Source organism: Mustelus asterias, chromosome 8 (genome assembly GCF_964213995.1).
Source record: "Mustelus asterias chromosome 8, sMusAst1.hap1.1, whole genome shotgun sequence".
Classification (NCBI taxonomy): domain Eukaryota; kingdom Metazoa; phylum Chordata; class Chondrichthyes; order Carcharhiniformes; family Triakidae; genus Mustelus; species Mustelus asterias.
This window is the reverse complement of record NC_135808.1, coordinates 135301849-135324796: the sequence shown is the minus strand read 5'-3', so window position 1 is coordinate 135324796 and position 22948 is coordinate 135301849. Positions and strand designations below refer to the sequence as shown.

At 47.0% G+C, this 22948-nt stretch overlaps 1 protein-coding gene across 1 annotated transcript in view; it reads left to right on the top strand.

Moving 5' to 3' along the window:
• The window catches only part of col24a1 (collagen type XXIV alpha 1), a 445996-nt gene that overhangs the window by 249126 nt on the left and 173922 nt on the right, over positions 1-22948 (top strand). The window contains exons 16-18 of the mRNA XM_078219024.1: positions 9503-9556; positions 16804-16857; positions 18576-18629. Coding sequence (XP_078075150.1) covers positions 9503-9556; positions 16804-16857; positions 18576-18629 — 162 coding nt within the window. The remainder of the gene's footprint in view (positions 1-9502; positions 9557-16803; positions 16858-18575; positions 18630-22948) is intronic.

Genomic DNA, 22948 nt, shown 5'->3' with positions numbered 1-22948 from the left:
TGACAATTTACATCATTCCTGAATTAACATTTCCAGTCATCTCCGTCATCAATTGAAACCACATTGTTTTTGTGAAGTCAAACGGTGACAGAGATTTGAGAGTGGTGGGAGGGATTAGCCTTTATTCCTGGCAATGTCCCTGAGGCATCATTCTTAGTACATGGTGTTCATATCTACAATGTGTTTATTGGCCGGAATTCTCCCGCCATTCCTGCCCCACCGCTGCTGCAAGCGGGGACGGAGGATTTGGCGCTCAGCCGGATCTTCGTTCACTGCAGCGGGAAAATTCTGACTACTATCCAAAGATGTGTGGGGGTTAGGCAGATTGGCCATGCTAAATTGCCCCTTACTGTCAAGGGGACTAGCTAGGGTAAATACATGGGGTTATGGAGATAGGGTCTGGGTGGGATTGTGCAAACTCGATGGGCCGAATGGCCTCTTTCTGCACTGTAGGGATTTTGTGATTATCTCTTAAATTGACAACAGGAAGAACATAGACACACAACTTGTCAATTTCTAACTCTTCTGAAGAAGACATATTAGTCTTGAATCACTCCCTCTATTCTCTCTCCACAGACGCTGCCAGACCCGCTGAGTCTTACCAGCATTTTACTGTGTTTCTTTCAAGCGACCGCAGTATTTTGCTTTCATCCTCAATTTCTTATGTTTAATTATGTGTGAATTCAAGTTTGATCTATGTTTTAAGTCATTTGTGAAGCTAAATCATGCTCGTTGTTTCAGTACTGATGTTGCGCAACTCACCGAATATTGCACTAAAATTAATTGGAAACACTCTAGCATTCATATCAATTACTAGGCGGCAATGGCCTAGTGGTATTCTCGCTAGACTATTAATCCAGAAACTCAGCTGATGTTCTGGGGACCCAGGGTTCGAATCCCGCCACGGCAGCTGGTGGAATTTGAATTCAATTAAAAATATCTGGAATTAAGATTCTATTGATGGCCATGAAACCCCATTATCGATTATCGGAAAAATTTATCGGATTCACCAATATCTTTTAGGGAAGGAAATCTGCTGTCCTGGTTCACATGTGACTCCAGAGCCACAGCAATGTGGTTGACTCTTCGTCAACTGCCCTCAGACAATAACTGCTGGCTCGTCAGTGACGTTCATGTCCCACAAATGAATGAAAAAAAAAGCCTTACTGTCTTCTGAGTTTCTACATTCTGTCCAGCTGAAACAGTCTGCTCCCGGATATAAAAGTAGGTTGTATCTGGGTTTAGACTAACCTAAATCCCTGTTGTAGAACTTTGAATCTGATCCTTAACTGTCTCTGAAGAGAGAGAAATCCCACCTCACAGACTGTTGGAACTATTGTCTATGTACAGGTAAATCTCGGGTCATTCATCAAGAGAGAACTCCCTCCCTAACTGCACTGTGGGTGTACCTACACCACAGGGACTGCAGCAGTTCAAGAAGGCAGCTCACCACCACCTCCTTGAGGGAAATTAGGGATGGGCAACAAATGCTGGGCTAGCCAGCGATGCCCACATCCCATGAACAAATAAAAAATTCCTGAGTATTACTGAAAAAAAGAGACATGTTGTTGAAGCTTTTCATCTCGTGCTCATCAGGACAGGCAAGAATGCCAAATTTCAAAGGGAACAACGATTTACATTGCATGGAAGAAGTGAGCTGATTGGGTGGCAGAGGTGTTGCCACAGAGAATTCACCAGGGAACTATTATCACCCCCCCACCCTCCCCCTGCACCCCCCCCCCCCCCCGCCCGCCCCCCGGTTTAATTCAAAAAGGAGGAATGCCTGGACATGTTCCTTTTGCCTGCAGAGGAGAGACCCCTGCTGCATATGAACACATGTAGCTTCCAGAAATTACATTAACACCAATTTAAGATTATCAGTCAGGTTCATTATGAGGCTCACTTACACAAGCTCGAATGCTTACTTTTGTCTGTCCTGATGAGTACAAAATGAAAAGCTTCGACAGCATGTCTCTTTGTTTCAAAACAGCTGAAGAATAGTCAAAATATTAACTCTGTTTCTCTCTCTACAGACGCTGCCAGACCTTCTGCGTTTATCCAGCAATTTCTGTTTATTATTTCAGATTTCCAGCATCTGCAGTACTGTGCTTTTATTTTAATTATTTTAATCCTGTAAAATATTCAAACTGTGCCACTTAGTTCATGGCAAAAGCAATAGAACAGACTGGAAACACCCAGCAGGCTTGGCAGCGTGTGAGGAGAAAGAAATACTGAGTCAGTGCTCTTTCACCAGCTGTTCAGTGCTGCGCCCCTTTCCCAATGGCCAGTCCTCCTCTCCCTTTCTGCCCACCAGTCTCACCATTTCCTGCGGTCTTCGACTGCAGCTTTCTGTTAACCAGCCTTCCTGGCCAATGGTGGGCTGCTACAGTCAGTGTTCCCAGCTTTCCCACACCCCCACTGCTCCCCAAACCCACGCTCCCCAACCCACCCCGCTCCCCCACCCCCCGGTCCCCCACCCCCCCTGTTCCCCCACCCCCCGCTCCCCCACCCTCCTGCTCCCCCACTGCCTCTGCTCCCCCACCCCCCCGCTCCCCAACCCACCCCGCTCCCCCACCCCCGCTTCCCCACCCCCCGGTCCCCCACCCCCCGGTCCCCCACCCCCCTGTTTCCCCACCCCCCTGTTCCCCCCCCCCCCCCCCCCCCCCCCGCTCCCCCACCCTCCTGCTCCCCCACGGCCTCTGCTCCCCCAAACCCGCTCCCTGACCCCCCGCTCTCCCCACCCCCTGCTCCCCACCCCCCTGCTCCCCAACACCACACTCCACCACCCCCTGCTCCCTCACGCCCCCCCCTCCCCCCCCCCCCGCTCCCCCACTCCCCGCTCCCCAACACCACAATCCCCCATGTAACTGTCTAAATGTTTTTTAAAAGATAAAATTGTACCCGCCTCTACTACTACCTCTGGCAGCTTGTTCCAGACACTCACCACCCTCTGCGTGAAAAAAATTGCCCCTCTGGACCCTTTTGTATCTCTCCCCTCTCACCTTAAACCTATGCCCTCTAGTTTTAGACTCCCCTACCTTTGGGAAAAGATATTGACTATCTAGCTGATCTGTGCCCCTCATTATTTTATAGTCCTCTATAAGATCATCCCTCAGCCTCCTACGCTCCAGAGAAAAAAGTCCCAGTCTATCGGGCATCTCCTTATAACTCAATCCATCAAGTCCCGATAGCATCCTCGTACCTTTCTAGTTTAATAATATCCTTTTTATAATAGGGTGATCAGAACTGTACACGGTAATTCAAGTGTGGCTTTACCAATGTCTTGTACAACTTCAACAAGACGTCCCAACTCCTGTATTCAGTGTTCTGACCAATGAAACCAAGCATGCCGGATGCCCTGTCCTGTGTATCTGTTGCAGCCAATCCCTCTTCCTCACCATTGCAGCAACACTACATATTCTGCTTGACATTTAGCCCTCCACAACCCAACCCCGGTTTCAACTCTCCATCAACCTTTCAAACACAACAAAGAGAATTCCAATAACAATATCTCCGTCCTGTGCCTTAACCCCCACACTCACCATGCCGCTGTCCTGCTGTGAAGCAAGTGGTCCAAGTCTTCTTCTAATAACCTGTTGCTTCCTTAAATAAAAACAGAGAGAAAGCAAAGCATAAAATGACAGAATATGTACTCTTTACGTTATTCTATTTCACTCGAACTCTATCACACAGAAAGTTTATTAATCCATAAACGCTCTTAGTACCTCACTGCCTTGTGGATATCCGCCAAACATTAAATCCTTCAGTGCAAAAGAAATAGTAACAGAAGTCGGCCATTCAGCCTCTCAAGCCTGCTTCACCATTCATAGAATCATAGATTCCCAACAGTTTAAGTATTAATGTCACAAGTAGGCTTACATTAACATTGCAATGAAGTTACTGTGAAAATCTCCTTGCTGCCACACTCCAGCGCCTGTTCGGGTACACTGAGAGAGAATTTGGCATGGCCAATGCACCTCACCAGCACGGTCTTTCGGACTGTGGGAGGAAACTGGAGCATCCGGAGGAAACCCACGCAGACACCGGGGGAATGTGCAAACTCCGCACAGACAGCGACCCGAGCCATGAATCGAACCCAGGTCCCTGGTGCTGTGAGGCAGCAGTGCTAACCACTGTGCCACCGTGTCGCTGTGCATAGTGCAATGACTTAGCCTCCACGGTCTGTGTGGTAGAGAATTTCAAAGATTCACCACCCTCTGAGTGAAGAAATTCCTCCTCATCCCAGTCATGAATGGCCTAACCATTATTCTGAGACGGTGTCCCCTGCTTCTGGACCCTCACCCCATCCCTGTCCCCGGCCAGTGGAAATGTCCTTCCTGCATCTAACCTATCGAGCGCTATAGGAATTTTAATTGCTTCCCTAAGATCACCCTGTTACTCATCTAAACTCGGAGGAATATCGGCCCAGTCTCCTCAATCCCTCCTCCTAACACAATCCTGCCAATCCCAGGGGTTAATTTGGTGAACCTTTGTTGCACTCCCTCCCTGGCAAGTTTATCCTCCCTTAAATAAGGAGACCAAAACTGTACACATTACTCCAGGTGAGGTCTCACCAAGGTTCTGTACAATTGCAGCAAGACATTTTCACTCCTGTGCTCAGATCGCCATGCAATGACAGCCAACATACCATCCCTCTTCCCAATTGCTTGCTGCATCCACATACTAGCTATTCGTGACTCTTGAACAAGGAAGCCCAGGTCCCTTTGGCCACCCGTACTTCCCAATCTCTCACCATTTAAGGAATACTCCGCATGTCTGTTTTATTTGCACCAAGTGGATAACTTGACATTTTTTCACATTATATTGCATCTGCCATGTTCTTAGCCATTCACTTAACCAATCTAAATCCCCTTTAAGCCTCTCTGCAGTTCCCAAATCCCTGAAATAGATTATGAACAGCTGTGATCCCAGCACTGATCCCAGAATCTGACGCCCCGGGAATGACCTTTTTATTCCTCCTCTCTTGTTTTGTCAAGAGTTGGAGAGTCACAGAGTTGTTACAATGCAAGAAGGAGGCCATTTGGCCCATTGTGTCTGCACCAGCCCTCCAAATGAACAATTCACTTCGTTCCATTCCCACACCTTCTTCCTGTATCCCTGTAGGGCGGCACAGTGGCATTGTGGTTAGCACTTCTGCCTCACAGCGACAGGGACCCAGGTTCGATTCCCAGCTTGGGGTCACTGTGCGGAGTCTGCACGTTCTCCCCGTGTCTGCGTGGGTTTCCTCCGGGTGCTCCAGTTTCCTTCCACAGTCCAAAAGATGCGCTGGTTAGGTGCATTGGCCATGATAAATTGTCCCTCAGTGTACCCAAACAGGCGCCGGAGTGTGGTGACTAGGGGATTTTTGGTGTAAAGTTATTACACTGTTAATGTAAGCCTACTTGTGAGATTATTAAAAAAACTTTAACTTTAACTGTAACCCGGTGCATTCTTCCTTTCCAGACAACTGTCTAATTTCCTTCTGATTGTTTCGATTGAACCTGCCTCACTCACACTCTCAGGCAGTGAATTCCAAACCCTAACCACTCACTGTGTAAATAAGTTTCTCCTCATTTTGCCTCTTTTATTAATGGTTTTTAAGCTGTGCCCTCTCTTTCTCGATCCTTTCACGAGTGGGGACAGTTTTTCTCTATCGACTCTGTCCCGCACCCTTCATGATTTTGAACGCCTCGATCAAATCCCCTCTCAACCTTATTTCCTCTGAGGAAAACAACCCGAACTTCATCAATCTATCTTCATAACGGAAGTTCCTTATCCTGGGATCATCTGTTCCCACCAAGGGTGACTCCCCACCTTGGTTCCCCAGGCAGGGAAGGGAGTGAACAATGGGAAACCCCGTTGACAGTGGCGGGATGGGAAGATCCCACCACTGGCCAATGGCGGGTGGCCTCCACTACCGCAAAACATGTAATGGGGGGGTGGGGTGGGGTGGGGGGGGCGCAAACCCCTCCCCTGATTAAATTTGCAAAGGACAAAATGGTAGGTAGGAAAGTAGGTTGTGATGAGGACATAAGGGCCAAAAATCTCCCGTCCCATTCACCCCAGGAATCGTAACGGGCGGGACAGAGAATTCACCAAACAATTTAAATATCCATTGAGCTGTGGCAACTGGAAAATCCCCCCCAAAGGGATATCGATGGGTTGGGTGACAAAGCTTTGGCAGACGGAGTATAATGTGGAAATATGTGAAATTTCACACTTCAGCAGGAAGCAGTTTCATATTTAAATGGAGAGAGATTGCAGAACTCGGTGGTACAGAGGGATCTGGGTGTCCAGGTACATAACTAACAGAAAGTAAAGAGTGGGGGTAAATGGGCGTTTTTCTGGTTGTCGATCAGTGACTAGTGGTGTGCCTCAGGGATCAGTGTTGGGACCGCAATTGTTTACGATTTACATAGATGATTTGGAATTGGGGACCAAGTATAGTGTGTCAAAATTCGCAGATGACACTAAGATGGGTGGCACAGCAAAGTGTGCAGAGGACGCTGAAAGTCTGCAAAGGGATATAGATAGTCTAAGTGAATGGGCCAGGATCTGGCAGGTGTAGTACAATGTTGGTAAATGTGAGGTCATCCATTTTGGTAGGAATAACAGCAAAATGGACTATTATTTAAATGGTAAAAAATTGCAGCATGCTGCTGTGCAGAGGGACCTGGGTGTCCTTGTGCAGGAATCTCAAGGAGTTGGTTTGCAGGTGCAGCAGGTAATTAAGAAGGCAAATGGAATTTTGTCCTTCATTGCTAGAGGGATGGAGTTTAAAAACAGCGAGGTTATGTTGTAGCTATAGAAGGTGCTGGTGAGGCCACACCTGGAGTACTGTGTACAGTTTTGGTCTCCTTACTTGAGAAAGGATATACTGGCACTGGAGGGGGTGCAGAGGAGATTCACGAGATTGATTCCGGAGGTGAGAGGGTTGGTTTATGAGGAGAGACTGAGTAGACTGGGGCTATACTCATTGGAATTCAGAAGAATGAGGGGAGATCTTATAGAAACATATAAGATTATGAAGGGAATAGATAAGATAGAAGCAGGGAAGTTGTTTCCACTGGCAGGTGAAACTAGAACTAGGGGGCACGGCCTCAAAATAAGGGGGAGCAGATTCAGGACTGAGTTGAGGAGGAACTTCTTCACCCAAAGGGTTGTGAATCTGTGGAATTCCCTGCCCAGTGAAGCAGTTGAGGCTACCTCATTGAATGTTTTTAAGGCAAGGATAGATAAATTTTTGAACAATAAAGGAATTAAGGGTCATGGTGAGCGGGCGGGTAAGTGGAGCTGAGTCCACAAAAAGATCAGCCATGATCTTATTGAATGGCGGAGCAGGCTCGAGGGACCAGATGGCCTACTCCTGCTCCTAGTTCTTATGTTCTTATGAATCACAGAAGGTTAATATTCAGATACGGAAGTGATTAAGGAGGCAAATGGAATGTTGTTTTTTGTTGCCAGAGGAATAACGATAAAAGTAGGGAGAAAAGCAAAATACTGCATGTGCTGGAAATCTGAAATAAAAACAGAAAATGCTGGACAAACTCAGCAGGTCAGGCAGCATCTGTGGAGAGAAATAGGAAACTTCCGGCCAATTTTTCAATATGACCCTTCTACAGAACTCCAGACACCGGGACATCCCCACTACCGAAAGTAGGGATGTTTTGCTACAGTTGTGATGTGGAGATGCCGGCGTTGGACTGGGGTAAACACAGTTCTTGCTACAGTTGGACAGGGTATTGGCGAGACCACATCTAGAATATTGTGTACAGTTTTGATTATAGAAGAACGGACAGAAATGCCTTTGAAGCAGTTCAGAGAAGGTTCACTCGGCTGATTCCTGGAATGAGGGAGTTATCCAAGGAGGAAAGGCTGGGCAGGTTGGATCCGTATCCAGCAGTGAGTGAGGGCGGTGAGTGTGTGCAGCTGTCTTGCCCAGAGAGTAATTGAGGCAGAAGTCATTGAATATTTGGATAGGTTCCTGATTGACAGGAGAGTCAATGGGTTTAGGGGGAATGAAGGGAAGTGGAGTTGAGGCCACAACCAGATCAGCCATGATTTTATTGAATGATGGAGTAGGCTCGAGGGGCTGAATGGCCTCCTCCTGTTCTTGGTTCAAACGTTCCTATGTATGGGACCTTATCAAAGGCCTTTTGAAAATCCAAAGATGTCACATTCACCGGTTCTGCCTAATCTGCTAGCTACATATTCAAAAAACTTCGACAGGTTTGTCAAGTACAGTGGTTCGCACTGCTGCTTCACAGCGCCAGGGACCCGCGTTCAATTCCGGCCACAGGTGATGTCTGTGTGGAGTCTGCACGTGTTCCTCGTGTCTGCGTGGGTTTCCTCTGAGTGTACCAGTTTCCTCCCACACTCCAAAGATGTGCGGGTTAGGTTGATAGGCCATGCTAAATTGACCCTTAATGTCAGGGAGATTAGCAGGGTAAGTACGTGGAATTATGGGGATAGGGCCGGGGTGGGATTGTTGTCGGTGCAGGCTTGGTGGACCAAATGGCCTCATTTTTCACTGCAAGAAATCTATGATTATAAATTCTCCTGACTCTGCCTGTTTTGGGCCCACATTTGTCTTTGCCAATCTTTTCCTTTGTACATATCTATGGCCTTTACAGTCCATCTTTATGTTTCTCACTGTTTATTTACATATTCTATTTTCTTTATGAGTTCCTTCTTCCTCCGCTGAAATCTAAGATGCTCCCAATCTGCTTCAGACAAACTTCCCGCTCATACCTTTGTGGTTTCTTCTCTTTGGATTTAAGATCCTGTTTCCGATTGGACCACACCACTTTCAGACTTCATGTAAAATTCCACCACGTTATGGTCACTCTTCCCTAAAGTCTCCTTTACAACACTCAATCCTTTCCCATTGGATGATACCAAATCTGAACCAATCCATTCTCTGGTTGTCTCCTCAATGAACTGTTCGAGAGAACCATCTGAGTAAAATCATTCAGCTTCTCCTCTCAAAATACCCGCAAATTCCATTTTCTATGAATTGTATAAACTCATCAAGAAAGAAAGCACGGAAACATTAATGCAGTTGTTGGGATTAAAATAACCCACGACATTTTATGATTGATTTGCGCCATTTTGCTCAGTAATTTGAGGGTAAAACTGGGAACAATATATCGGGCGGGATTTTATGGCGAGAGCAGAAATTCCCAGCCAAGGTCAACGGCATTTCCGTTGTCCGCCACTCGCCTGCTCCAATTTTGTAGAATTCTGGCGCTAATCTCACGTGGAAAAGTCCCAGGGAAACATATTTCGCTTGTAAAGAGATGATGTGTTTTGTGTATATGCTTTCCCGTGGCTTTCCCGTTTGTCGCTTGAGGGTAGAATGAGAAAACCCATCAATTGCTGTCAGCGGTTTGAGGCAGCTGTTTCCCAATAGATTGTGTGCAGTTATACAATGCTGTTTTTGTTGAGGTGTAAATTCTCAGTGGTCATTGTGTGTCTCTATGTCTGGCAACGTGATATCTAGGGGGATCATGGTGTTCTGGGAGCACCCGGAGAACAAGGATATTCTGGAGACAAAGTAAGTTCCTAAACTTCAATTCAATGTGTTTATTTTTGTTCTCCCACTCCTGCTGAATGATGTAAAGATAGCAGGAAGCTATCGGTCCATCAGATTAATGTGTCTGTGGGAAGATCATGCTGGCTGCTTTGTTTGAAGCAAGCATCATCTGAAAGCTGAGATCACTTCCCAAGGTGCTTCCTTTTGGAGTTTAGAATCTTCAACCTCATCTGTGAGTTCTTTTTAAAAACCGTTAGCAATGAGAAAGGACAATTGTTTCAAGGATTCTGAACTTTTGGAGGCGGAGAGGTTGGAGGGGCGGGGGGGGGTGTCACCTCCAGCCCAGCCAAGTTCACGGAATCACATTTGACCCAGTGTTTCCGATCACACATCATCAACACATACCTGACTGCAAGCAGATACAAAACTTGCACACCAGCCTACACAAGAACAACATTTATATGGCAGCTTTAAAATACTAAAACATCCCAAAGCACTTCACAGCAGTCTCACAGGGTCAGACGATGTGGAGTCTGTGTGGGTAGAGTTGAGGAACCACAAAGGCAAAAAAACCATAATGGGAGTTATGTACAGGCCTCCTGACAGTGGTCAGGACCAGGGGCACAAAATGCACCACGAAATAGAAAGGGCATGTCAGAAAAGCAAGGTCACAGTGATCATGGGGGATTTCAATATGCAGGTGGACTGGGTAAATAATGTTGCCAGTGGACCCAAAGAAAGGGAATTCATTGAATGTTTACAGGATGGCTTTTTGGAACAGCTTGTGATGGAGCCCACGAGGGAACAGGCTATTCTGGACTTAGTGTTATGTAATGAGCCAGACGTGATAAAAGATCTTAAAGTAAGGGAACACTTAGGAAGCAGTGATCATAATATGGTAGAATTCAGTCTGCAATTTGAAAGAAGGAAGGCAGAATCAGATGTGAAGGTTCTACAGTTAAATAAAGGTAATTACAGGCGCATGAGGGAGGAACTGACAAAAATCGACTGGAAGCAGAGCCTAATGGGAAAGACAGTAGAACAGCAATGGCAGGAGTTTCTGGGAGTAATTGAGGACACAGTGCAGAGGTTCATCCCAAACAAAAGAAAGGTTATCAGAGGGGGGATTAGGCAGCCATGGCTGACAAAGGAAGTCAGGGAATGCATCAAGGCAAAAGAGAGAGCCTATAATGTGGCAAAGAGTAGTGGGAAGTCAGAAGATTGGGAAGGCTATAAAAACAAACAGAGGATAACAAAGAGAGAAATAAGGAAGGAGAGGATCAAATATGAAGGTAGGCTAGCCAGTAACATTAGGAATGATAGTAAAAGTTTCTTTAAATACATTAAAAACAAACGGGAGGCAAAAGTAGACATTGGGCCGCTCCAAAATGACGCTGGTAATCTAGTGATGGGAGACAAGGAAATAGCTGAGGAACTTAATAAGTACTTTGCGTCAGTCTTCACAGTAGAAGACATGAGTAATATCCCAACAATTCAGGAAAGTCAGGGGGCAGAGTTGAATATGGTTGCCATCACAAAGGAGAAAGTGCTAGAGAAACTAAAAGGTCTGAAAATTGATAAATCTCCGGGCCCAGATGGGCTACATCCTAGAGTTCTAAAGGAGATAGCTGAAGAAATAGTGGAGGCGTTAGTTATGATCTTTCAAAAGTCACTGGAGTCAGGGAAAGTCCCAGAGGATTGGAAAATCGCTGTTGTAACCCCACTGTTCAAGAAGGGAACAAGAAAAAAGATGGAAAATTATAGGCCAATTAGCCTAACCTCAGTTGTTGGCAAAATTCTAGAATCCATCGTTAAGGATGAGATTTCTAAATTCTTGGAAGTGCAGGGTCGGATTAAGACAAGTCAGCATGGATTTAGTAAGGGGAGGTCGTGCCTGACAAACCTGTTAGAGTTCTTTGAAGAGATAACAAATAGGTTAGACCAAGGAGAGCCAATGGATGTTATCTATCTTGACTTCCAAAAGGCCTTTGACAAGGTGCCTCACGGGAGACTGCTGAGTAAAATAAGGGCCCATGGTATTCGAGGCAAGGTACTAACATGGATTGACGATTGGCTGTCAGACAGAAGGCAGAGAGTTGGGATAAAAGGTTCTTTCTCAGAATGGCAACCGGTGACAAGTGGTGTCCCGCAGGGTTCAGTGTTGGGGCCACAGCTGTTCTCTTTATATATTAACGATCTAGATGACGGGACTGGGAGCATTCTGGCCAAGTTTGCCGATGATACAAAGATAGGTGGAGGGGCAGGTAGTATTGAGGAGGTGGGGAGGCTGCAGAAAGATTTAGACAGTTTAGGAGAGTGGTCCAAGAAGTGGCTGATGAAATTCAACGTGGGCAAGTGCGAGGTTGTACACTTTGGAAAAAAGAATAGAGGCATGGACTATTTTCTAAACGGTGACAAAATTCATAATGCTAAAGTGCAAAGGGACTTGGGAGTCCTAGTCCAGGATTCTCTAAAGGTAAACTTGCAGGTTGAGTCCGTAATTAAGAAAGCAAATGTAATGTTGTCATTTATCTCAAGAGGCTTGGAATACAAAAGCAGGGATGTACTTCTGAGGCTTTATAAAGCACTGGTTAGGCCCCATTTGGAGTACTGTGAGCAATTTTGGGCCCCACACCTCAGGAAGGACATACTGGCACTGGAGCGGGTCCAGCGGAGATTCACACGGATGATCCCAGGAATGGTAGGCCTGACATACGATGAACGTCTGAGGATCGTGGGATTATATTCATTGGAGTTTAGGAGGTTGAGGGGAGATCTGATAGAAACTTACAAGATAATGAACGGCTTAGATAGGATGGACGTAGGGAAGTTGTTTCCATTAACAGGGGAGACTAGGACGCGGGGGCACAGCCTTAGAATAAAAGGGAGTCACTTTAGAACAGAGATGAGGAGAAATTTCTTCAGCCAGAGAGTGGTGGGTCTGTGGAATTCATTGCCACAGAGGGCTGTGGAGGCCGAGACGTTGAGCGTCTTCAAGACAGAAATTGATAAATTCTTGATTTCTCGAGGAATTAAGGGCTATGGGGAGAGAGCGGGTAAATGGAGTTGAAATCAACCATGATTGAATGGTGGAGTGGACTCGATGGGCCGAATGGCCTTACTTCCGCTCCTATGTCTTATGGTCTTACAGAGGCATTAGGACAGATAAACAAAAGTTTGGTCAAAAGACATGAGCATTAAGGGGTGTCTTAAAGGGAGAGAGAGAGAGAGGTGGAGAGGCGAAGGATGTTAATAGGAGACAATCTGGTTGGTAAAACCAAACCAAAGACACAGATCTTTACTTTATTGAGAGGGTTTATTGACTTGTTCAGTCTCTCTGCTCCCCTCCCACTCAACCCAGTGTCCCAGCTATCGGGTGACACGGTAGCACAGTGGTTAGCACTGCTGCTTCGCAGCACCAGGGACCTGGGTTCGATTCCCGGTTTGGGTCACTGTCTGTGCGGAGTCTGCACGTTCTCCCCGTGTCTGCGTGGTTTTCCTCCGGGTGCCCCGGTTTCCTCCCACTGTCTAAAAGATGTGCTGGTTAGGGTGCATTGACCCGGACTGTGGCGGCAAGGGGATTTTCACAGTAACTTCACTGCAGTGTTAATGTAAGCCTTACTTGTGACTAATAAATAACTTTATTTTTTTACTTATATCCCTGATTTATATTAACTTGCTCAGTCTCAGAGCTTTCCTCCCACTCCATCCAGTGTCCCAGCTATTCCCGATTTATATGCTCTCAAAGACAATTAATACCCAGCACCTGTTTCTCTAAACTGCAACAACATAATTGATATTAACAACCCTTAGCAATGTAATTAACAAGACATTAAAATCCTTCATGGAATTAATAAGCATGAACAGGAAGGGGGCTCCTGAGCTTTGGTCTGAGTAGCTCATGGCCAACAGTGGGGGAACAATGGGATTTGATGATGTGCAGGAGGCCAGAACTGAACAAGTACGAATATGGCCAGGGCTATGAGTCTGCTGGAGATTTGCAGGGACAGGGGGCAGCGAGGCCACGGAGGGACTTGAAAACAAGGATGAAAGTTTTACAACTGCACACAGAATCACACACACGGAACATATGTGTAAACATGCAAACCATACACACTCCCTGAGGCTGAGGAATTTGACACACTGCTCAGTCAGCGGCACTTGGGGTGAATTTAATGTGGAGATCAGAATATCAGAATCACACTTTAGTTATGGTGTATTTACTCTCGGATGTCAGTAATGACAAAGCTGTTAGTGTGAGGATTCCAGCTGGACAACTGGGTCTGAAATACAAAATCATCACTCAATAAATAACGGAACAGTGCATTTTATAAGTTGGTGCCATCAAAAGGAACAGAACAGTTTTATATGGGATTTCACAAGAAACACATGTTTATAAATTGTGAGTGGCTTTTACGACAGTCAGAACCACCTTTTCTCCGAGTGAAGATTTGTGTGTTATTTTTAGTGTTCTGCTCACTGTGCGTGCTTCAGTTTCCCTGTGTGCTATATTAATGTTGCTGTTTATTCAAAGTTGTTTAAGGTATTGTGACGATGGCAGGTGATTTTAAAATTCATGAAAGATACAGAACCTTCTGTTAGGATGAGGGCCAGACATATTTTTAAAGGTATTTAAAGGTGTAACTGAGCCGTTGCTGAATGGGTGACGATGTTTCGCCTCTCAGCCGGAGGTGAGTTCAAATCCCCCACCGGAGACTTTGGCATAAGACAGGGGGGTCACATGCCCCGCGCGGGACTGAGGGAGTACAACACTGTCAGAGGAGCTGCTTTCCTGATGAGACGTTAATATAGGGCCCACCTGCTCTCGGGTGCTGTAGGAAATCCCATGATGATATTTTGAACAAAAACAGAGTCATCCTCCTTTGTATTCTGCTCCAATGTATCGAGAGCACCATATTCACAATAGGAGCATGGAGAGGGTGGATAGGGAGCAGCTGTTCCCCTTCGTTGAAGGGTGAGTTACGAGGGAACACAAGTTAAAAGCGAGGGGTGGGAGGTTTAGAGGGGATTTGAGGAAAAACATTTTTACTTGGAGGGTGGTGAGGGTCTGGAAGGCACTGCCTGGGAGGATGGTGGAGGGGGGATGCCTCACATCCTTTAAAAGGTATCTGGATGAGTACTTGGCACATCATAACATTCAGGGCTATGGGCCAAGTGCTGGCAAGTGGGATTAGGTGGGCAGGTCAGGGCCTTTCGAGCATCGGTGCAGACTCGATGGGCCGAAGGGCCTCTTCTGCACTGTAGGATTCTGTGATTCTGTGAATATCATCAAGGCAGAATATCTGTGGACAGATTGGCTGCTGCATTTCCGATATGCAACAGTGACCATTGAAAAATACCTGATTGTAAAATGCTTTGAGAGATGCTGAGGTGGGAAAAGGTGCTATAGAAATAGCAGCTCGATCTTTGTTATCTATCCTGCAATAGCGAATTCTGCTCAAATCCCAACATGCAAAGTAAAAGTGTCCAGAGGACTGATCTGAGAAATGATTGCTCAAGTCTAACACTCAGTGATCCAGATCATTAACTAATGGTGAACTAGTTTAGGAAGAAATAACCAGTCTCTCTATCTGACTTAGTCTGAGACAGAGCCACTAACTACTTGCATGGTGACCCGGTCTGATGGCCTCTTGGTTTCCTCCCTCCATGCCCTTGTCCCTCCCTCCTCCCTATTTCTGTGACCCCCACCGCCCCCCCCCCCCCCACGCCCGGCCTCACAGCCTCTCTGTGCTCATTCAGTGCTGCTCTCTTGCGCATTCCCGATTCCCATCGCTCCACCATTGGCGGCCATGCCTTCAGCTCCCTGGACCCCAAGCTCTGGAATTCCCTCCCTAAACCCCTTTAGCTCACAGGATAAAGGATAGAGAGCGGCGGAGACACAGGATAAAAGAGCGTGGATATTTTACACATTAAAAGCTAAAAATGGCTGCCCAGTGGATCCATGACTTCCAGGGAAAGGGAGGGAATGAGGTGAGAGAGGGAATAACGTCCAGGTGGGATAAAGTGGGGGGGTGGGGGGGGGGCTGGCATGTATTTTGGGTAGTTTTAGTCTGTGGTTTTCTGTCCTTCCCCCCAGGTTTAGAGGTGGCTCATTATCTGCCACCGACAGGGCCCTCCGGTCCTGCCTGGACAGCCTGCCCCACCGGCGGTTAATGTAAAACCTCATTACCATATTTAAATTAGGGGCTCTCTCCCTAAGAGGGGGTTAGGCATGTGAACACTGAGTGGTTTCCGGTAAATCGGAACTGGCCATGTTGTGAGTGGGTTTCCCATCTTTGGATTTTTAAGAACCTCCTCTTCAGCCTGGGGTTAAATTCACGCAGCCTCATCTCCCCAACCTTCTGAGAGAAAGATAAAGTCCAAAAGGACAAGACAACAACTCTCAGCAAAAGGCCCACACACACACACTCAGGGTCAGTCCTCACCCCTCTGTACAGGAATGGTTGAGGCTCGGTTGAGGCAGCGATTATGGAACTATAATTATTCTCAAAGATGCGGAAGTCAGCTGTAAAAGGGAGACAGGAGGCTCCACAAGATAAGCGCCTTTTCCAGCACAGCTTGTGAGCCAAGAAGAGCAAGCATGCTTCCCCTGGACCCTCCGGGGAGTTGCTGCACTCCCCCACTCCCAATCCCTCCCTGCATCGCCTGCTGAGCACAGACGTCTCTCCATCCCCCTTGCAACACCTCCCTCCTTCCCTCCCTACCTCCCTCCCTACCTCCGTCCCTCCCTGCCTCTCTCCCTACCTCCCTCCCTCCCTACCTCCCTCCCCACCTCCCTCCCTCCCTACCTCCCTCCCTACCTCCCTCCCTCCCTCCCTCCCTTTCTCCCTCCCCACCTCCCTCCCTACATCCCTCCCTGTCTCCCTCCCTCCCTGTCTCTCTCCTTCCCTCCCTGTCTCTCTCCCTTCCTCCCTACCTCTCTTCCTCCCTTCCTGCCTCTCTCCTCCCTTCCTCGCTCCCTCCACAATCATGGTCTTTCACCTTCTCTCTTCACTGCCGTCCCAGTTGTGGTCCCTACATCTCCCCCCATTGCAGAGAGCCGTCCTCCAGTGACTCGGGCTTTGCTAACTTACACCCAGCCTGGCTCATGATGAATCTGTCTCTGATCAGGATTTCTGAAGGAACAATCCGGGATTTTTGACTGTTTTTGATGGGGTTCCAGCTGAGGGCGAGTAAAGAGGGTAACGCTGACACTAACGCTCCGTGCAGCTGGCATTGACGTCCCTGTACTTTTGTTTCTTTTTAAGGGAACAACTGGTTTGGCAGGACCGCCGGGAGCGAGAGGGAAACCAGGAACACAGGTATCCCAACATTCCGATTTCATTAGCACTGATCATTCAAACGCAACGTGCCAGAGAAAACAGCAAACTGCTTGCGGTAAATCGAGAAAGGATTCCTATCAGAGGCCATTGGCTGGACAATTGGTGAAGGGTTACAGGAGAGGGCGTATCGCTGTTTTATTAGGGCGGCACGGTGGCACAGTGGTTAACACGGCTGCCTTACCGTGCCAAGGGGACCCGGGTTTGATTCCCGGCTTGGGTCACTGTCTGTGCAGAGTTTGAACATTCCCGTGTCTGTGTGGATTTCCTCCGGGTGCTCCGGTTTCCTCCCACAGTCCAAAAGACGTGCTGTTTAGGTGCATTGGCCATGCTAAATTCTCCCTCAGTGTACCCGAACAGGCACCGGAGTGTGGCGACTAGGGGATTTTCACAGTAACTTCATGGCAGTGTTAATATAAGCCTACTTCTGACACTAATAAATCAATAAACTTTAACTATTACGGTACATTTTACTATCTTTACAAAAGGTTTTAAAGTTCACAACAGGAGGAAAATCCCATAATGGTTTTTTTCAGGTATAGACCACAGCTGGAGGTGGGCTTCACATTTATTGTGGGTCTACGATTGTCTCTCCAGCTACCTGGAAAGCTTGTGTATTCAAAGTTACTGCTTGAATATAATTGTAAGAGTTTTAACAACACCAGGTTAAAGTCCAACAGGTTTATTTGGTAGCAAATACCATTAGCTTTCGGAGCGCTGCTCCTTCGTCAGATGGAGTGGAAATCTGCTCTCAAACAGTGCACAGAGACACAAAATCAAGTTACAGAATACTGATTAGAATGCGAATCTCTACAGCCAACCAGGTCTTAAAGATACAGACAATGTGAGTGGAGGGAGCATTAAGCACAGGTTAAAGAGATGTGTATTGTCTCCAGACAGGACAGCCAGTGAGATTCTGCAAGTCCAGGAGGCAAGCTGTGACAGGCGGGATGGGAAGACTCCGTTCTTTAAGTTTGAACCCTCCAGCTGCTGAAAACAGTTTCTGCTTTTCATTCGGTTAAATTCTATCGTGATTTTGAACAAATCTATCAAATGCGAACACTCAACTTTAAAAGATTCTTGGAGAGCGCAGTACCTTGCGAACACTGAGTATCATAGAATCCCTACAGTTCAGAAGGAGGCCGTTTGACCCATCGAGTCTGCACCGACCACAATCCCACCCAGGCCCTATCTCCATAACTCTACGTGTTTACCCTGTTAAGCCCCCTGACACTAAGGGGCAATCTAGCATGACCAGTCAACCTAACCAGCACATTTTTGGACTGTGGGAGGAAACCCACGCAGACACGGGTAGAACGTGCAAACTCCGCACAGACAGTGACTCAAGCTGGGAATCGAACCCAGGTCTCTGGTGCTGTGAGGCAGCCGTGCTAACCACTGTGCCACCATGCCGTATGTGGTCATTGACTTGTATTCAATGGATAACCTGTCACATTCTGTGGCACAGTTAGTGGACAATTGAAATGACATTAGGAAGACAGCAAGGATGGTCATTGTGAACTGTAAAGATATCAGAATTTCCACAGAACCAGAATGAATGATTTATTTCTCCAAAGGATTAAGTGCACCAGATATTTGAATGAAAGCTCTTTATTAAAGGGGGATTGTTTTCTCCGACAATATTCCTGCAACTGATCATCCGAAAGACCTGTTGATGTTTTGTTTCCTTCTCCTCCTAGGGGAAAGTGGGTGAGTCTGGACCCCAGGGCTTACAAGGTCCTCCAGGACCCGAGGTGAGGATTTCAGAGTAATTCATTGCTGTGATTTCTTATCTCAGTTTGGCAAGGCCGGGTATATAAATATGAAGCAAAGAATTCTAACTCGTAATATTCCTGATTTCTCATTAATTTGCGTTTATCCAGTGATATTAATGCAGTAAAACATCCCAAGACGTTTCCATGGAAAATAAAAGCGTGGGGAATGGGGTAGGCCCGAAGGCCCTCGTGGGGCCTGCTCCGCTATTCAGCCTAACTGCGGCTGGTCATCAATCCCAACTCCATTTCCCACCCCATTCCCCATCTCACTTTATTCTCTGAGTCTAAGGGCAGGGCATTTTGCTCCCATCAGTCACGTAATTTGCAGCTCAGGAAGAGGCCATTCAGCCCATTGAGTCCATACCGGCTCCTCCACAGAACCAGCCAATCAGTCCTATTCCATCATTCTATTCCAGTTGCTCAGCAAGTTTATTTCCTTTAAGTGTCCATCCAATTTCCGTTTGATATCACTGACCATCTCTGCTTCACCCATCCTCAAAAGCCACGAGTTCCAGGTCAAGACTACACACTGTGTAGAAAAATTCTTCCTCAAATTTCTCTTGTCCAAAACTTTAAGGTGGAGTTCTCCGACCTCACCCATGTATTAACATACAGTGAAAAGTATTGTTTCTTGCGCGCTATACAGACAAAACATACCATTCATAGAGAAGGAAAGGAGAGAGTGCAGAATGTAGTGTTACAGTCATAGCTAGGATGTAGAGAAAGATCAACTTAATGCGAGGTAAGTCCATTCAAAAGTCTGATGGCAGCAGGGAAGAAGCTGTTCTTGAGTCGGTTGGTACGTGACCTCAGACTTTTGTATCTTTTTCCTGACGGAAGAAAGTGGAAGAGAGAATGTCCGGGGTGCGTGGGGTCCTTAATTATGCTGGCTGTTTTTCCGAGGCAGTGGGAAGTGTAGACAGAGTCAATGGTTTTGGCATCTGTTGTAACAGACTGTTTTTTTGTAGAAATGTCTACTCACTCCAGCCTTGTAAAATCCCAGTGCTGGACACAGGCTCAATACTCAGCAGAAAACAAATCATTTGGAATTAAGCAATCTTTCTCAGGATAAAATAGCCCCACCTTTTAGCTGACAGGGACCGATATTTATGTCAGCGCTCTTAATACGGATTGTGAAGATAAATTTGTAGTTTTGCTGAGGTATTCGCCTTGACGGAAAGATTCACAAAGATTCACAAACACGATTGTGCTGCCAATGCACAGAAAAAAGGCTGAAGTTCTGCTCTTTCCAAAAACTTACTTTGGGAACTAAGTTTAACGAAGAAAGATCTGGGTTAAAGTTTCCATTTTGTTTCAAGAAAACACACATGTAGCCAGTTTTCTGTTCTGCTTCCAATTGGCAAATGTTCACCGTGTATTCATTCCAACAACTTCTGTTACTGTTGCCCTTTGCAACACAACTTTGATGACAAGAGGCTGGGATTGTATTGAATGATGTTACTTCATGATAATTATTTCACTTTAAACAGTAAGCAGAAAAGTGAAGAATCATAGAATCCCTACAGTGCAGAAGGAGGCCATTCGGCCCATTGAGTCTGCACCGACCACAATCCCACCCAGGCCCTATCCCCATGCATTTACCCGAGCTAGTCTCCCTGACACTAAGGGGCAATTTAGAACGGCCAATCAACCTAACCCGCACATCTTTGGACTGAAACCGGAGCACCCGGAGGAAACCCACGCAGACACGGGGCGAATGTGCAAACTCCGTACAGATAGTGACCCAAGCCGGGAATCAAACCTGGGTTCCTGGCACTGTGAGGCAGCAGTGCTAACCACTGTGCCACCAGAGACAGAGCAGCGTGAATATAATTGATCTTCACGACCACCGCCATCTCCTAACTCCCCAAAGCACAAGTCAGGAGTGTGATAGAGAACTCTCCACTTGCCTGGGCAAGTACAGCTCCAACAACACTCACACACAAAAACAGAAAACACTGGAAAATCTCAGCAGGTCTGACAGCATCTGTCGAGGGAGAATAGAGCCAACGTTTCGAGTCTGGATGATCCTTCGTCAGAGGATTTCTTTACTCAAACTTCAATGTCATCCACAACAAAGCAGTCCACTTGATCATCTTCACATTCACCACGGACACACAGTGACACACAGTGACACACAGTGACACATACTGACACACAGTGACAGCACTGACACACAGTGACACACAGTGACACACAGTGACAGCACTGACACACAGTGACACACAGTGACACACAGTGACAGCACTGACACACAGTGACACACAGTGACACACAGTGACAGCACTGACACACAGTGACACACAGTGACACACAGTGACACACAGTGACACACAGTGACAGCACTGACACACAGTGACACACAGTGACACACAATGACAGCACTGACACACAGTGACACACAGTGACAGCACTGACACACAGTGACACACAGTGACACACAGTGACAGCACTGACACACAGTGACACACAGTGACACACAGTGACACACAGTGACACACAGTGACACACAGTGACAGCACTGACACACAGTGACACACAGTGACACACAGTGACAGCACTGACACACAGTGACACACAGTGACACACAGTGACAGCACTGACACACAGTGACACACAATGACACACACTGACACACAGTGACACACAGTGACACACAGTGACAGCACTGACACACAGTGACACACAGTGACACACAGTGACAGCACTGACACACAGTGACACACAGTGACACACAGTGACACACAGTGACACACAGTGACAGCACTGACACACAGTGACACACAGTGACACACAATGACAGCACTGACACACAATGACACACACTGACACACAGTGACACACAGTGACACACAGTGACACACAGTGACACACAGTGACACACAATGACAGCACTGACACACAGTGACACACAGTGACACACAGTGACAGCACTGACACACAATGACACACAGTGACACACACTGACACACAGTGACACACAGTGACACACAGTGACAGCACTGACACACAATGACACACAGTGACACACACTGACACACACTGACACACAATGACACACAGTGACACACAGTGACACACAATGACAGCACTGACACACAGTGACAGCACTGACACACAATGACACACAGTGACACACAGTGACACACAGTGACAGCACTGACACACAGTGACACACAGTGACACACAGTGACACACAGTGACACACACTGACACACAGTGACAGCACTGACACACAGTGACACACAGTGACACACAGTGACACACAGTGACAGCACTGACACACAGTGACACACAGTGACACACAGTGACAGCACTGACACACAGTGACACACAGTGACACACAGTGACACACAGTGACAGCACTGACACACAGTGACACACAGTGACAGCACTGACACACAGTGACACACAGTGACACACAGTGACAGCACTGACACACAGTGACACACAGTGACAGCACTGACACACAGTGACACACAGTGACACACAGTGACACACAGTGACAGCACTGACACACAGTGACACACAGTGACACACAGTGACAGCACTGACACACAGTGACACACAGTGACACACACTGACACACAGTGACACACAGTGACACACAGTGACACACAGTGACAGCACTGACACACAGTGACAGCACTGACACACAGTGACACACAGTAACACACAGTGACACACAGTGACACACAGTGACAGCACTGACACACAGTGACACACAGTGACAGCACTGACACACAGTGACACACAGTGACACACAATGACAGCACTGACACACAGTGACACACAGTGACACACAGTGACACACAGTGACACACACTGACACACAGTGACACACAGTGACAGCACTGACAGCACTGACACACAGTGACACACAGTGACACACAGTGACAGCACTGACACACAGTGACACACAGTGACACACAGTGACACACAGTGACACACAGTGACACACAGTGACAGCACTGACACACAGTGACACACAGTGACACACAGTGACAGCACTGACACACAGTGACACACAGTGACACACACTGACACACAGTGACACACAGTGACACACAGTGACAGCACTGACACACAGTGACAGCACTGACACACAGTGACACACAGTGACACACAGTGACACACAGTGACACACAGTGACAGCACTGACACACAGTGACACACAGTGACAGCACTGACACACAGTGACACACAGTGACACACAATGACAGCACTGACACACAGTGACACACAGTGACACACAGTGACACACAGTGACACACACTGACACACAGTGACACACAGTG